General features: G+C 50.0%; 1 protein-coding gene across 1 annotated transcript; it reads left to right on the plus strand.

Annotated features, from left to right (window-relative positions):
- Window positions 1-1,202, plus strand: LOC112886762. Its single transcript, XM_025952752.1, has one exon. It carries the CDS (start codon window positions 468-470, stop codon window positions 900-902), a length of 435 nt encoding a protein of 144 aa, XP_025808537.1. The 5' UTR covers window positions 1-467; the 3' UTR covers window positions 903-1,202.
- The last annotated feature ends 13,594 nt before the right edge of the window (window positions 1,203-14,796 follow it).

Consider the following 14,796-nt stretch of genomic DNA (forward strand, 5'->3'; position numbering starts at 1 on the left):
TGCCCTCTTGTATTTCTTTTTTTCAATTCTAGCTACTCTCTCTTGTACACTATTATTATTATTATACCGTAGTATGCGTCTCCATGCATGAATGAGATGACCATTAGCCTAGCATGTTCTATAAAGAGAGGTATTAGTACTACTAATTGACTCCTAACCCGTAACCGCTCGAGGATAAACACCATTTGCTCACACGTTTGTCGTGCAGGGAGAACGCAGACGACGCCTGCCTGCATCCGCATGACCACCACCGCTAAATGCTACTGCTAACCTCCCCTACTTCTTCTTCAACGCCAACCACCGTCTCTTCTTCTCCTTCCTCTTCTTCTTCGACTCACGCCAAGAGACACACGCCCACACACAAATCCATATCAATAGGACGTTAGCAGGTTGATTAGTCTCGGCCAGTGTCTTTGCGTGCGCGCGAAGGAGCGAGCGACAAGTCGGAGCTCGACCGATCGATCGGCATGGGCCAGGAGGAGGAGGCCGTGCTCATGCCGGCGGCCGCCGTGGTCTTCTCGTGGGAGCCAGTGGTAGTCAAGGCGGCGGGAGCCCGCCGCGACGTGCCGCCGGGGAGCCCGAAGAAGGCGCCGCAGCCACCGGCGCGGCGTCTCTCCGTGCCGCCGCCGCCGGGCAGGGCAACGGCGGCGAGGAGCCTGTCGTCCAGGGGGCGCGCCGTCCGGCCGGAGGACGACCCGTTCCTGGCCGCGTACCTGGCGTGCACCAAGAGCAGCGGCAGGAGAGGCGGGAAGGACGCCGGCGGCGCGGCGAGGGAGGAGGCCAAGGGCCGGAGGCGGTTCACGTGGGCCGGCCTCGGGCTCTCCTGCAAGAGCTCCGCCGGGGCCGTGGAGCAGAGCATGGTCAAGGTGGCCAAACGGCCGGAGCTGCATCCGATCGACTAGAGATGCTTAAGCTTGATCCACCGGCCAGTTCGTCGTCTCTTCTCGTAGTCTTCTCTTGATATCTTTTTTAAGGTTATGTGTGAAGCTTGAATTAGCAAGGTTCGTTTTCTTTTATGTATGGTGAGGGAAGAACCATCTGTGAAAAGATACATACTTGCAATCTCTCATCTTCCTCTTAGTTTCAGACTTTCAGTCTTTCAGAATATGTGAGTTCATCATGTCCGTTATGTGAAAAACTGTCTTTTTCCCTTCTTTTTTTTCTTTTGTCACGGATGGATTACCATGGAATATCTTTTGACAGCGAATGCATCCGTTTGTGCTTGACTGAGTGCCAACTTGATTGAGACAGAGTTTGACTCAGACTTTTATCCGTTGATCGATGCTCGAGCAGCAGCTGACCATTTTCCCGAACACTTACTTGCATATTCGTCCTCCAAATTATCTATTTATTCAGCTCTCCTTTCAATGCCTTATTCCTAGTCAGTGAGTCAGAACTGATGCGGATGATTCAACAAGTGCCGGCTGGTGCTTCAGAATTCTGACGTTGCTACACTTCTGAGAAAGGCCTTGAAAATTCTGAGCTGATGGTTGAATTCTCTGAAAGTCTTCCTTGTCCACAATGTGCTACTGGACTCTCTTGTAGTGTCTCTAAAATAACCGAACAATCCGGTGATTTCGGAACTGACAAGGCATGATGAAAGACAATGGTAGTAACATTCTTTTCCTCTGAACGGTTCAACGGGGCCAAGACAATGAAAGAATAATGCCACACAAGACACAAACTTTGGATTGCAAGCCACTCCAAACAATGTCCCTTACTCGAAAGAAACTGCACACGTCATTCAGAGAAAAAGAGTGTGAGGGAAGAGCAATGACAGACATTTGTGCTCCTTTTGTTTCCCTGCCAGGGAGGTTTCAGGTAGGAGTAGTTGTACCAGATTTGGAAACCTTGTTATCTTGGGAAATACAGGACGTCCATCCATACAAAGTAGGGTGACCGGTTAATTTGGCATGCGATACAGGAAAAGGACTGCATACTTGCTTTGCGGTGCCATGTTTCTTCTCCTCCATTGTCTGGAACACTGGAGCTTGCAAATCAAGAACACGGGTAGTGGTTGCTCGGGCCCTGCTGTGCCCACAATTGGGTGCTGGAGTGGCCCAATACATGATCAGCCCATCCTCCGATCCATCAGTTTCAGACTCTCAGCTCATTCCTGGTAGTTGTATCTGATACTTTCTTTTCTGCTTCTCTGATAGAAAAGAAAGTCCCGTTGCTCGCCAAATATCTGCATCCTCATCAAACTTTTGAGTGCCTGATCGAGGACCGCATAGATCATCTGCTCCTGTATGCATCCAGCTGCTACGAATCTGCTATAGATGCTGCTCTAGATGAATCCGCTGGACCACTTCCTCTCCATTACGGCAACGTATCAGGTGCAAACCAGGGTACCCGTGCAAATCCGTGCAAACCAACTAACAAAAGTCGCAAAAAATTCTCGAAAAAATTATATATATACTTCATAGCCTTCCTTAACACTGTATAAAATTTCAAGTTCAAATTCATCATATGTTAAGAGATACAAAAAAGAGAAAGTTTTAAGAGTTTTCTCTTTTATTTATCTCTCAGAATTTTCTCTTTTTAGTATCTCTTAACATATGATGAATTTGAACTTGAAATTTTATACAGTGGTAGAGTAGGCTATGAAGTATATACATAATTTTTTCGAGAATTTTTTGCGACTTTTATTAGTTGGTTTGCACGGGTTTACACGGGTACCCTGGTTTGCACCTGATATGTTGCCTTTAGTATATGGAGAGATGAGATGGAAACAAAGGCAAGATGAAAATTGTAAAGTGGTCGAGATACTGCAAAAATCATACTCGTTTTGGTTATATGAAACCTTGCAAATAGCTAGGATAAACCACATGAGGGCAGGCTACCATAGGTCCATTGACCATAAAAAAAACATTTTGCTTTTGCTTCGCCAGCTTCCATGCAAGTACGACAACACATCTGCGAGGAACTTTGACAACACATCTGGGAGCAAATTGGTGGTGTCACAATGACATTGTGTTTGGAAAAAAAATATGTTTCGTTATCTAGGCTATCCATGGAGGAACCTAATTGCTATGATTTTGGTTGTTACTACAGTGTGAGGATGCAAGGGAGTCCATCCGCTCAATTTGCTTGAGAATGGAGGTCACTGCAATGGACCTATTTTTCAAAAACGGATGGAGACTAATAATAGACTTTGTTTCCTTTAATTTTCATTCATCAATTTGTAGTTCCCGTTCTGATCAGTTATTTAACTGATATAAACATTGTAATAAACCCCAAACCAGGTTACGTGCTTAGGAGACAATTTCTTTTTCTTAAAAGACTCAAGCCAACTGGTAGCAGCAAAGTGCAAAAACACCCAGGATTCAGGAATAGAGCATTCTGAAACCTCTTTTCTGAAAAGATACAACAGCTAAAAAGCTGTGTCCTTTTGCTTTCTGCACTACCAGAATCCATTAATTTATCACAAGAAGCAACACTATCTGGATAGAAGAAGTGCCTGCCAGTCCGATGGCTTCACCTGGCCTTTTTTTTTTTTTGCTCCATGTCCACTTGACCAAAATTTCCAGTTGTAGAGAGACGGCTAACTGTAAATTTTGAAATGGTAAGGAATGGAGTGGTAAAACCATCAAACTAAACCTTGCTACGATTTATATTTTCCGTGTACTACTGAGATACTGAGAAGAGAATCCATCACGGGACAACAAGAAGTTGTGCCCAATTTTCCAATTTACGGCAGGAAATCATGGCAAAAGTCAGAATTCACGCTGGCAGATCATGTCACGCACGGCCTCCCACCTGACCTCCTCGAAGATCATGGCCTCGATGCTCTGCCCCACCCGCCGGGCCTCGTCGTCGCCGGCGACCCGGCTCCATTCCCGCGCTGACTCGGCCACGTCGAGCGCCACCAGGCTCGGGATCCGGGAGATGTCCGCCGCGATCCTCTCCCAACCGGAGACGGTGGCCCGCTCCATCTCCTCCAAAGCGGAATAGTCGCTCCTCAGCAACCTCTTGTTGTTGCCCTCCACTTCCGCCTCCATTGCGCGAATCTTGCCGCTAGTGACGAAGAAGGTGGGGCATGGGGCGGCGGCGCCGGGGAGGAGGTCGTGGTCGGGTGGCGGCGAGCTCGCCGAGGTCGACGGCTTGTCGTCGTCGTCCTCATCCCCTGTGTATCAATCAATGAAGAAACAGAGTGGGGTTACGAAGGAGACCGGGGATGGTGCCAACTGGCAAGAAAATGCAGTGTTGCTGTGGCGAATTAGGAGGGGAAACTAATGGAAAAAAGATTCATTTTTTATTTGGTTGATGGTGAAGAATCAGTGCGCTTACAATGGCTAAGCACGGGCGATTCCTCGTCGGAGTGCAGCTCCAGCACGGACGCCGGGCTGAGCTGCCTCCCGCCGTCCAGGGCATCGCCGCCGCCGTCGAGCTCGCTGGCGACGTCGCAGCGGTCGCCGATGTCTCCGGCGCCCGGCAGGCGGCGGAACCTATGGCGCGCGCCGCACGCGACGCAGCCGGCGAGGTCCCCCAACGTAGCGGCAGAGCCTTCCTCGCGGGCTTGTAGCCACCGCACAGCAAAGTGCCACCGCCGTCATCGCTGACGACGTTGACTTTTCGCCGCTTCGTGAGGGCGCACAGGTCGCGCAGGCGGCGGCCGCAGGCGTCGACGGGCGAGCGGCGCTGCGGCGCCTCGAGGAAGGGCTCCTGCTGCTCCCGGAGCAGGTCCGAGAGCCGCCTGGCGCCGTTGCAGGCGGAGGCCGCCATTGATTGGTTGTGGAAGGAAGGCTGGTGCCGCCTTGTTGGCTTGTTGCAAGTGCAATTGGTGTGTAGGGTGTAGCTAGTGAACGATGATGGCACTCACTAGTACTAGGCAGCTGCAGGATCCGACGATACAGAGATGATTATGAATAATGATGATGGTGCTCCCTCTCATGGTCATGGAGATGAGTCAAGTCATGGAGGAGTAGTCTGTCAGAGAGTCCATGAACTGAACTGAAACAAAGTGCAAGGTGTCGTCACCTCTGGATGGCGACTGGTGCGCACAAAAAAAGTCGGCATGTCTTGTTCTCCTTCCACCCTAGGTAGTAGCTACAACTACAACACGTAAAGCCAAAGGGTCTCTTTTCTTTACGTGATATAGGTCTCTGTAGCCTACAACTACATTGCACTGTGTATGTAGGTGTGAAGCTTAACTGACTAAATTAAATTAACAAGGCAATCCCCCTCCCTCCCTCCTAGGTAGGTAGTAGTTGCCGAGAACGATGATGGTTGACTCATGTGGCGGCGCCATTTGCAGCAGTAGCAGCAGGCCAGCAGCAAAGGAAAAGCAAAAACATGTTGGACTTTGGTCTGACTGACGCTGATGCTGATGCTCAACAGCGAGCAAGCCGGCCGGCGCTTTTTAGTGGCGACTTCTTTTCTGTTCTGTTGTACACAAGTGATTAAAGAAGCTCTGCAACAAGCAACAAGTCACCATGGCGAACAAGGTTGAACAAGAGACGATCGCGAGGCTGAAGGACCGGATAGGAGATCAAAGCGGGGTGAATGGGAGCCTTTAAAAAATTCTCAAAAAAAACAAGATCTATGTCCCGAATTCAACCCGACGCATCTCTTTTCTAACCGTCATGGTGACACAAGCCAACTCGTGACGAGTTCACCATAGAAACGGTTAGAAAAAGCTCGACGCAAAGCGGAAGCACGCGAAAACCTATTTACTCGAGACCAACCGCTCTTCTTCACCGACCTCCGACGACGACGACAAGAAGAAGAAGTGGGACAAGGAAGCCACCGGCTTCATCGGCCTGTGCTTGGCGGCCGGTCGGCGCAAGGGTTTCTGCACCATGGCGGGCGAAGCCGATGGTGCTCGTGCGTCTTCGGGTGGACATGCTACACCGACGCACGTCGACTCTTCTCCTGGATCCGAGAGCGATTCAGAGGTAAACTCCACAATCGACCTGCTTGATACGGAGGTTAGGGAGCTGCACGCCGCTCTCGACAACCAGAAGAGGCTGCTTAAGGAAGCAGCTTTAGAGAGCGTAGAAAGCTTAGGGCTGAGCTGGCTTGTGCTAGGGAGAAATCTAGTAAGGATGAGTGCGCTGGCTGCATATCTCACATGAATGATCTTGTTACTCTTCGTGCCAAGCATGATGAGAACGTCGCGAACTTAGATCTTGCTAAGACTTCGCTTGCTGACGTGTCTCATGAGCTCGCTGAGGCCAAGCATGAACTAGAACTGGTTAAGGACGCTCCTATTGTTAGCGATGTGCTTGAATGTGATGAGTGTCCTATCTTTAAGTCCGATCTAGCTTCATTGCAGTCCAAGTTTGCTACTGTTGTGTGCGAGCTAGAGGAGATGAAGTCTAGGCCAGTTCTGCTTGGTGCTTGCAAACTTTGTCCAACGCTTAGGTCGGAGCTAGATGAGAAGAACGCCTTGGTTAAGTCTTTAGGGAAGACTAAGGTCGTGGAGTCTAGCCTACCTATTGACTGCTCTGTTTGCCCTGGTTTAATATCTGATTTGGATAATCTTGCGGTAGAGAAAGCCAACTTGGAGATTGAGAATACCTATCTTAGGGCGATTCTTAGTTGGGTTTCTGCTAGTGAGCCGCAGTTGGGCATGATGATTAAGCAGTTCAAGCGGGGTGATGGGTTTGGGGTCGGTTACACATACACGAAGTCAGACTTTGACAAGTTGTATGGTAAGATCGGCAAGGCTGCTGGAAACACTGCTAGCACGAGCACGCAGCCTTCGCTTGTTGACCCCGCGGATGGTGTGCTTAAAGAACCACCGAAAGCACCTCCGCAGAAGCAGGTTTGGGTTCCAAAGCCCAATGAGCTGAGGAATCCCCTCGACACGCTCCCTGCTGCAGCAGCCCAGGTTGCCCAGAAGAAGGGGGCTGCTCCTCCCCGTCCGCAGGCTAGGCCTCCACTTCCCAAGCGTGAGGTGAGGTACCACTGCGAGTACTGTGACAGGGAAGGTCACCTGGAGGAGTTTTGCTTCAGAAGAAAGCGGGCTGTGAGGCGTGAGCAGGAGAGACGGAATGCGGACATGTACTCTGCTCGGGTGCATGGTCCTCCTCGGCATGGTGGTAGGCAAGATGCTTGGGCGTGCCGTGTAGGTGAAGGTCACAGAGACGGTGGTGGTTACCGTGCTCCAGTGGGGGTCGCTTTACCGGCCGTGCACCTGGTCGTTTTCAGTACGGCTATGGACCACGGGACCGAGGCTTTGGAGGAGGTTTTGAGGCTCCACGCTTTCCTCGCGGCGGTGTTCGTCAGTCACGCGGTAGACAGGATGGGGGATACGCTTTGTCTGGTTTTGCTAACCCCTCTGTAGAGCAAATGGCTCGACACTGGTTTGCTTCTCACTTTGCTAACCCCAGTGTTGAGACATTTGCTCACCCTTTATCTCACTACTGATGTGCAGGTTGGAGGCTTGGAGAACAGGTGGATCACGGACTCTGGTTGTTCGCGCCACATGACCGGAAATAACAAATGGTTCTCCAGCCTCACCCCGATGCGCTCAAAGGAGTACATTGTGTTCGGGGATAATGGAAGAGGAAAGGTACGTGGACTTGGCGCTGTTCGAGTTTCTGATCACTTTACCCTGAGAGAAGTTGCTTTGGTTTCGAATCTTGGTTTTAATTTGCTCTCTGTTTCGCAACTTCTTGATGAGGGGTTTGACGTTCGCTTCAAGGAGGGCTGTTCGCGTGTTTTGGATTCCAGAGGAGATTTGGTTTGCCGGATTACACCTCACGATCGGGTTTTCTTGGTTGACTTTTCTAGAACTCCTCTTGGCCCTTCTTGTTGCTTGTTGGCTGGTCCTTCTTCCGATTTGTGGAAGTGGCATAGGAGACTTGGACATTTGAGCTTCGATTTGTTGTCGAGACTTAGCTCACTTGGCCTAATCCGAGGATTGCCCAAATTGAAGTGTGAGAAGGACCTTGTGTGCCATCCGTGTCGCCACGGGAAGATGATTGCCGCTTCTCATCCGCCTGTTAATAAGGTGATGACCGCTCACCCTGGAGAGTTGCTACATATGGACACAGTTGGTCCTTCTCGGGTGATGTCAGTTGGTGGGAAGTGGTATGTTCTTGTGATCGTGGATGATTTTTCTCGCTATTCTTGGGTCTTTTTCATGAGAACTAAGGATGAGGCTTTCGAGTTTGTTCGAGACTTGATCTTGAGGTTGAAAAACGAGCTACCCCAGGCCATGAGAGCAATTCGCAGTGATAATAGCACAGAATTCAAAAACGCCCGTTTTGATGCCTTTTGCAATGATCAAGGGCTTGAACACCAGTATTCTTCTCCCTACACTCCACAGCAGAATGGAGTTGTAGAACGGAAAAATCGGACGCTGGTTGAGATGGCGAGGACGATGCTCGATGAGCATAGGACTCCTCGCAAATACTGGGCTGAGGCGGTTAACACCACTTTTTACGTGTCCAACCGCATTTTCTTGCGTGCTTTCATGCACAGGATTTCTTATGAGTTGTGATTTGGACGCCAGCCCCGCGTTGACCATCTCAGAGTTTTCGATTGCTGGTGCTTTGTGCTGAAAGATGGAAATCTTGATAAGTTTGAGTCTCACTCATCTGACGGCATCTTTCTCGGTTATGCTTCTCACTCTAGAGCGTACCGTGTGCTGATTATTGATACTAACATCGTCAGAGAGATTTGTGAAGTCACTTTCGATGAGACTGCACCGTGCAATTCTTCTATCTTTGAAGTTGCAGGAGATGATGAGCTCGGCACCTCCATCTTTGAAGATGAGGAAGAAGAAGCTGCGGAGGGCGACCCTGTGGCTACCACGCGTGCTGTGGACCCAGTTGCTTCCGCCACGAGCTCAGACGATGACGACGGCCCCGACCCGACTACGTCTACTTTCCGGGGGCAGGTCGAGCAGGTGACTCAGGCTTCACCAGATGCACCTGAGGAGACACCAGCGCTGGTTGAGGAGGAGGCAACTTCGACAAGGGAAGCACCGCGACACATTCAGCGCCGCCATCCACCTCAACAGATGCTAGGTGATCTCAACGAGCGAGTCACCAGGTCCAAGGTAACAAGTATCGCTGGCTTTGCTCATTCAGCGTTTGTTGCCTCTTTTGAGCCCAAAGATATTGGACACTCTCTTTTTTATTCTAATTGGGTCAATGCCATGCATGAGGAACTTGAAAATTTTGAAAGAAACCAAGTTTGGGTTTTAATCGAGCCTCCACCTGCTTGTAATCCCATCGGAACGAAATGGGTTTTCAAAAACAAGCAGGGTGAGGATGGGTTGGTTGTTCGGAACAAGGCTCATCTTGTTGCCCAGGGGTTTTGCCAAAAAGAGGGTATTGATTTTGAGGAGACTTTTGCCCCTGTTGCTCGTTTGGAAGCTATTCGAATCTTTCTTGCATTTGCTGCTTCCAAGGGCTTTAAAGTTTTCCAAATGGATGTTAAATCTGCCTTCTTGAATGGTTTTATCAAAGAAGAGGTTTATGTGAAGCAACCCCCTGGTTTCAAAAATCCCAAGTTTCCAAACCGTGTTTATAAACTTCAAAAAGCTCTTTACGGTTTGAAACAGGCACCTAGAGTTTGGTATGATATATTGAAAACCTTTTTGCTGGCTCAGGGCTTTAAAATGGGATGTGTGGATAAAACTTTGTTCCTCATGCGGTCTGGCATTGATTTTCTATTAGTTCAGATATACATGGATGATATTATCTTTGGTGGCTCTTCTCACGCTCTTGTCTCCAAGTTTTCTGAGCAGATGTCCAGGGAGTTCGAGATGAGCATGATGGGTGAGCTATAGTTCTTCCTCGGGCTGCAGATCAAGCAAACTCCTCAGGGCACGTTCGTCCATCAAGCCAAGTACACCAGGGACTTGCTGCGGAAGTTCGACATGAGTGACTTGTCACCTCAGCCGACTCCGATCAGCACTTCGACGGCGCTTGATGAGGACTTGGACGGTGAGGCGGTGGACCAGAAGGAATACAGGAGCATGATCGGCTCTCTCCTGTACCTGACGGCGACACGGCCGGACATTGGGTTCGGAGTCGGTCTTTGTGCGCGGTACCAGGCTTCTCCGCGCACCTCCCACAGGCAGGTGGTGAAACGCATCTTCAGGTATCTTAAATTCACCCCTGAATTTGGTCTTTGGTATTCTACGGATTCTTCTCTGGTTTTGGTGGGTTTTTCTGATGCCGATTTCGGTGGGTGTCGGTTGGATCGCAAGTCGACTTCCGGCACTTGTCAATTTCTCGGTACATCTTTGGTGTCTTGGTCCTCTCGCAAGCAGGCTAGCGTAGCGCTTTCTTCCACAGAAGCTGAGTATGTTGCCGCTGCTAGCTGTTGTTCCCAGATACTTTGGATGAAACAAACCTTGCAGGATTATGGATTGAGTTTCGGTAGGGTTCCAATCTTTGTAGACAACATGTCAGCCATTAGCATTGCAAAGAACCCTGCCCTACACTCCAGAACCAAACACATAGATATCAGATTCCATTTCCTGCGGGATAACCATGAGAGAGGCCACATAGACTTGATCCATGTCCCTTCAGAGAGGCAAACCGCAGATATCCTCACAAAACCACTTGAGCAGGACACCTTTACTCGCATGCGAGGGGAGCTTGGGGTTTATTACCCCCTTTGATCGCTGACTTTTCTTTGGTTAGCTTTGTAGGTTTTATTTGCGTCTCTTCGTTTTCTAGGTTTGGTAGTTGCATTGTGCATATACATTGTACATGTTTGCATTTTGCATTGCTACACTGCACTGGCATTCTTGTATACACTGTTATGATCTTCTAGTGCTTGCTAGTGTAGTTTCTTAGACTCGATCATGTATAGCTTGCTCCACAGTATATGTCATATCATCTGAGTTAAGCTATTTTGATTTGAAAATCTGAAAACATTGTCACCCTGTCTTGGCTACTAGCATGATAGGATGTATTGATGTGCTTTGCTATCTTATTCATGCTAGTGTGGCTTGTCATCTTTGACATGAGCTAAAATTGTTAAATTTGTTTAAAATATGTCTGAAATGGAATGAAAAGATCCAGGTGGGATTGCTTGTCGCACTGATCGAGCTTTCGGGATGGCTCACATAGCACTAGTGAGAACCCGGGCAAGACTGTGCATGACTGAAGCGAGTGCCTTAAGCTTCTGACTGCCTTTGGCATAGGCTTGGCCTCGTTGCTAAGTAAAGCATGACAAGCTTTCAACCCCCTGGCAAAATCACTTGCTTGATAAGTTTAAGATGCAGAATTGAATTATGATAAAATATATTGGCTGCTTTGGATCACCTTGTATGAGTTTGACTAGCACTGCTTTCTTTCTCCTACTTGCTGTTGCTAGATCATGGGTGATGCTTTTATTTTTGCTAAACTGAACTAGCTAGCTCTAGAATTGATTGATATATCCTGTTGAGCTAGATTCAGTTCCTGTTTATGAAGCACACATGCATGTCACTAGTTGATCATATCTGAGTATGCCTGAGTGTTTCACGTACACCCTCTGCATGACATTCGTTGCACAGCATGATTTCAGGGGGAGTTTTAGGCATCTTTTAGGCTTGATGTGTGCATGTGCCAACAAGGGAGAGAATTTTTGGGAGAAGTGATTGAACAAAAGGGAGACTTGGTTGATTTTTGAAAAAGCTTTGCTTGGGGAGTGTCTGCTTTGTTTCTGGCTCCTGGTTTTCCTCGTTTTCCCTCCACTTCCAGCATGACTGCGTCGAGCGTAACCTCTGTCTTTGAGGAGTCATGTTTTGGCTTTTGATCGATTGCGTCGAGCCGTTGCCCTTGTCTTAGGGAATCGATCTGTGCTTGAGTAAGTGACTATTCTTGACTTTCTGAGCTTTTTGTCACTTGCTTGAGTTCTTCACTTTCTTGCTTCTATTTTATCACTTCTTTGGTTTCAGGTGGTGTGTTGACAATGCACTCATCAAGGGGGAGATTGAGGAATGTTGAGTACTCTATCCTGCCTGTGATGAGTGAATTGTGAACCGTGAGGTGTGATCGTGCGCTTGGTCTTTGGATTGCAGGTACACGGGCGTCGAGTGTCGACGAAGAGTTGCCGTGGAGGAGCTCGAGCCGGGTGGCAGCTGTGGCGTCCACTCCTGGATCGAGGACGCAAGCGGCGACGGAAGGCGGGTTTCTTGGTTTGCGCCACAAAACCAAGGAAGCTGACGGCGGTTGAAGACGCCAAGTCGTGAAGGCACGGGCGTCGGTCTCGAGACTGACGGAGGCGACGGGCGTCGACGGCGTCTAGAGCCTCGCTGCGGGCGAGGAGGTGACGGGCGTCGGGCGGCGTCTAGGGTCGTCAGAAGGCTGAGGCGGGAACGGCGTCTAGGGCCACGGTGAAGCGTCCCCCCATCAGGGAAGACTTAAAAGTGTTATTTTATCAGTCCCAGGAGGCTGATAACACTTTTATTACATCAGATGGTACATCACCGTACAACTCTTCGCGGTAATGGGCAGTGAAGCGCCACTATCGCGAGGATTACAACGAAAACCCACACTACTATACTGGCTACGAAAAGGGAGTCATCAGAGTCTTGCGCCATGCGGAGTTCCAACGGTGGGCTCAACCATAGGCAAGACTGGGTGCAGGAGGAAACCCTACTCGATGTCTTCGGAGATGTAGTCTGGATCTTCCACTGTAAAAGTAAGAATGGGGTGAGTACAAACGTACTCAGCAAGTCCAATCACACCCACGGAGGGGGTATAATAGAAATCAATGCACAGGACAATCCAAGGATAAGGTTATGGTTCATTTGCGGAAAACTTAGTTGTATGCACAGGTCTGTTTAAAAACATTTCCAAAACAAGTTTTCTAGCACCAAGGAGCACACGATGTTGATCCACACAGGATCCAAGTTTTAAACTGCTACCGGACTCCCCGTCCGCCGTAGCACACGGCACAACTACCGGACACTTTTCAAACAACTCACACCAGCCCAACCATTCCCGGAGGGAAACACTAGTTATGTGACCACACCATAACTTGCCCAATACCGTGGGCACGGCTATTCGAATAGATTTTAACTCTGCAGAGTGTGCAACTTTACCCACAGGTGGGGTACCACAGCATGAACACCTTAGTGTCGGCGCAGATCCCAACAAAGCCATTACCCACCTTAGCTAGACCTGACTAGCCACCACGGGATCTATCAAGGGGTCATTCGACCTATCTCCGAGGTTTAACCGGGGTATAAGTCACACAGAGCTTATCCCTTCTCCTTGATCACCCGTTGCTCTCAGCTCTCCTGATGGCTATCAGACTAACTAGTGGGTTTTATGCTAAGCCGTTGCCCATACAACGGTCAAGTGGTTTGCACGACAGGAAGCTAGGTGAGATGACACATCAACTCGGTCCTTAGGGGTGACAAGATGGATATCTCCCTTCCTCGCTCTACCACACAGGTACGAGCACACCAACGGCAATTCACACAGAAATGCCATCCATCCCGTCTGACTCGTCTTTCAAAACCACATTTTATCCCTTCCCACACACACACATCTTTATTTATAAAACAGGTGGTCGAGGAATGGTCATCACAAAACAAGGGGTGGTTATCACAAAACAAGGGTGGCTATCGTACCATGTTTTCAGCAAGCAAAACTATGCAATTTTATAAAACAGGCCACGGGGTCGTGTTTATAAAAACTAGGACAGAAACATGCATCAAAGGGCGGGATTGAACTTGCCATCATCAAACCCTTGCGGGAGGTCCTGATCGAAGCACTGTCCCTCGGGTTCGGGGTCGCAGAACTGGTCTTCGTTCACTTGGTCACAGTCGGGACCCTCTTCGTTCTCTCCGTGTCCTACGACGCAAGCAAACAGGCACACAATCAAGCGAAGGAACTAAAAGCTTTTTATCGTTAATCTTGAATCGGAAATAATTTAGTTACGGAGGTAGGGTTAATATTTTTGGGTGGTTTATTAATGGCATAGTTAAAACTATACTAGAAAGGGCGTGGTAAAGTTTCAGGTCGATAGGAGGTCGTTTGGCGCATAAAATGACGAGGTGAAGGGGGTTTCAGGGGCTAAACAGGGGCCCAGGGGCTTATTCGTAACTATCCGGAAAGGGTAAGGGCCTTTTTGCGAATCCTAGAAATACCCAGGGCATGCTAGAGGGGTCGGGTATAATTAGGTTTTTATGTAATGGAGGGGTTCAGTTTGAAATAATAGAATGGGCAGGGTTTCTTTTGCGAAAAGGAAGCAAATAGAGGGGGGTCCTCATTTGAAAACGAGAACAAAGGCAGGGGGTTATCGGGCAATTTGCCCTGTTCTTCCTCCTCCCTCCCGTGACTGAACAGAGGAAAGGGGGAAAGGACGGCGGCGGCGGCCATCTCGGCCAGCCAGGGCCCAGGGGTGGCACGTGGCAGGGGGGGTGAGGGAGAGGGGGGTTAGGGGAAGTGGTTCCCGGCTTTACCTTGGGCCGGGGTGTTGTGTGGAGGTGGGACGACGGAGGCGGGCGGCGGCGGCCTCGGGGGCACGGCGGAGCGGCATTAGGGGCTCGGGGAGGAAGCTAGGGGCGGCGGTGGAGGCTGTGGGGAAGGTGAGCCGCGCAGGGGGCCGATTTATAGGCGGGATGAGGCGGTGGGAAGGCCGGGGTAGGTGAAGGTTGGCGAGCGGCGCGGAGCGCCATTAATGGCGTTCGTCCGTTCGCTCGTGTCGTGACGCGGCGTGCGGTGCGAGCACAGGACGATGGCGGGGTGTAGCAGCGGTGGGCGGCGCGGCTAGCGACGGGCGGCGCGGCGGGGCGGAACGCGGCAGCGGCGGGCAGCGCGGCGTCGCGGGTCCAGGCGCGCGCGTGCGCGCACAGCGCGGCGAGGCGAGGCGCGGGCCAGAGCGGGG

Source organism: Panicum hallii, chromosome 3 (genome assembly GCF_002211085.1).
Source record: "Panicum hallii strain FIL2 chromosome 3, PHallii_v3.1, whole genome shotgun sequence".
NCBI classification, from domain to species: Eukaryota; Viridiplantae; Streptophyta; class Magnoliopsida; order Poales; family Poaceae; genus Panicum; species Panicum hallii.

Coding starts and splice junctions, on each gene's coding strand:
- LOC112886762 (XM_025952752.1), top strand. CDS start 468: ATGGGCCAGGAGGAGGAGGCCGTGCTCATGCCGGCGGCCGCCGTGGTC.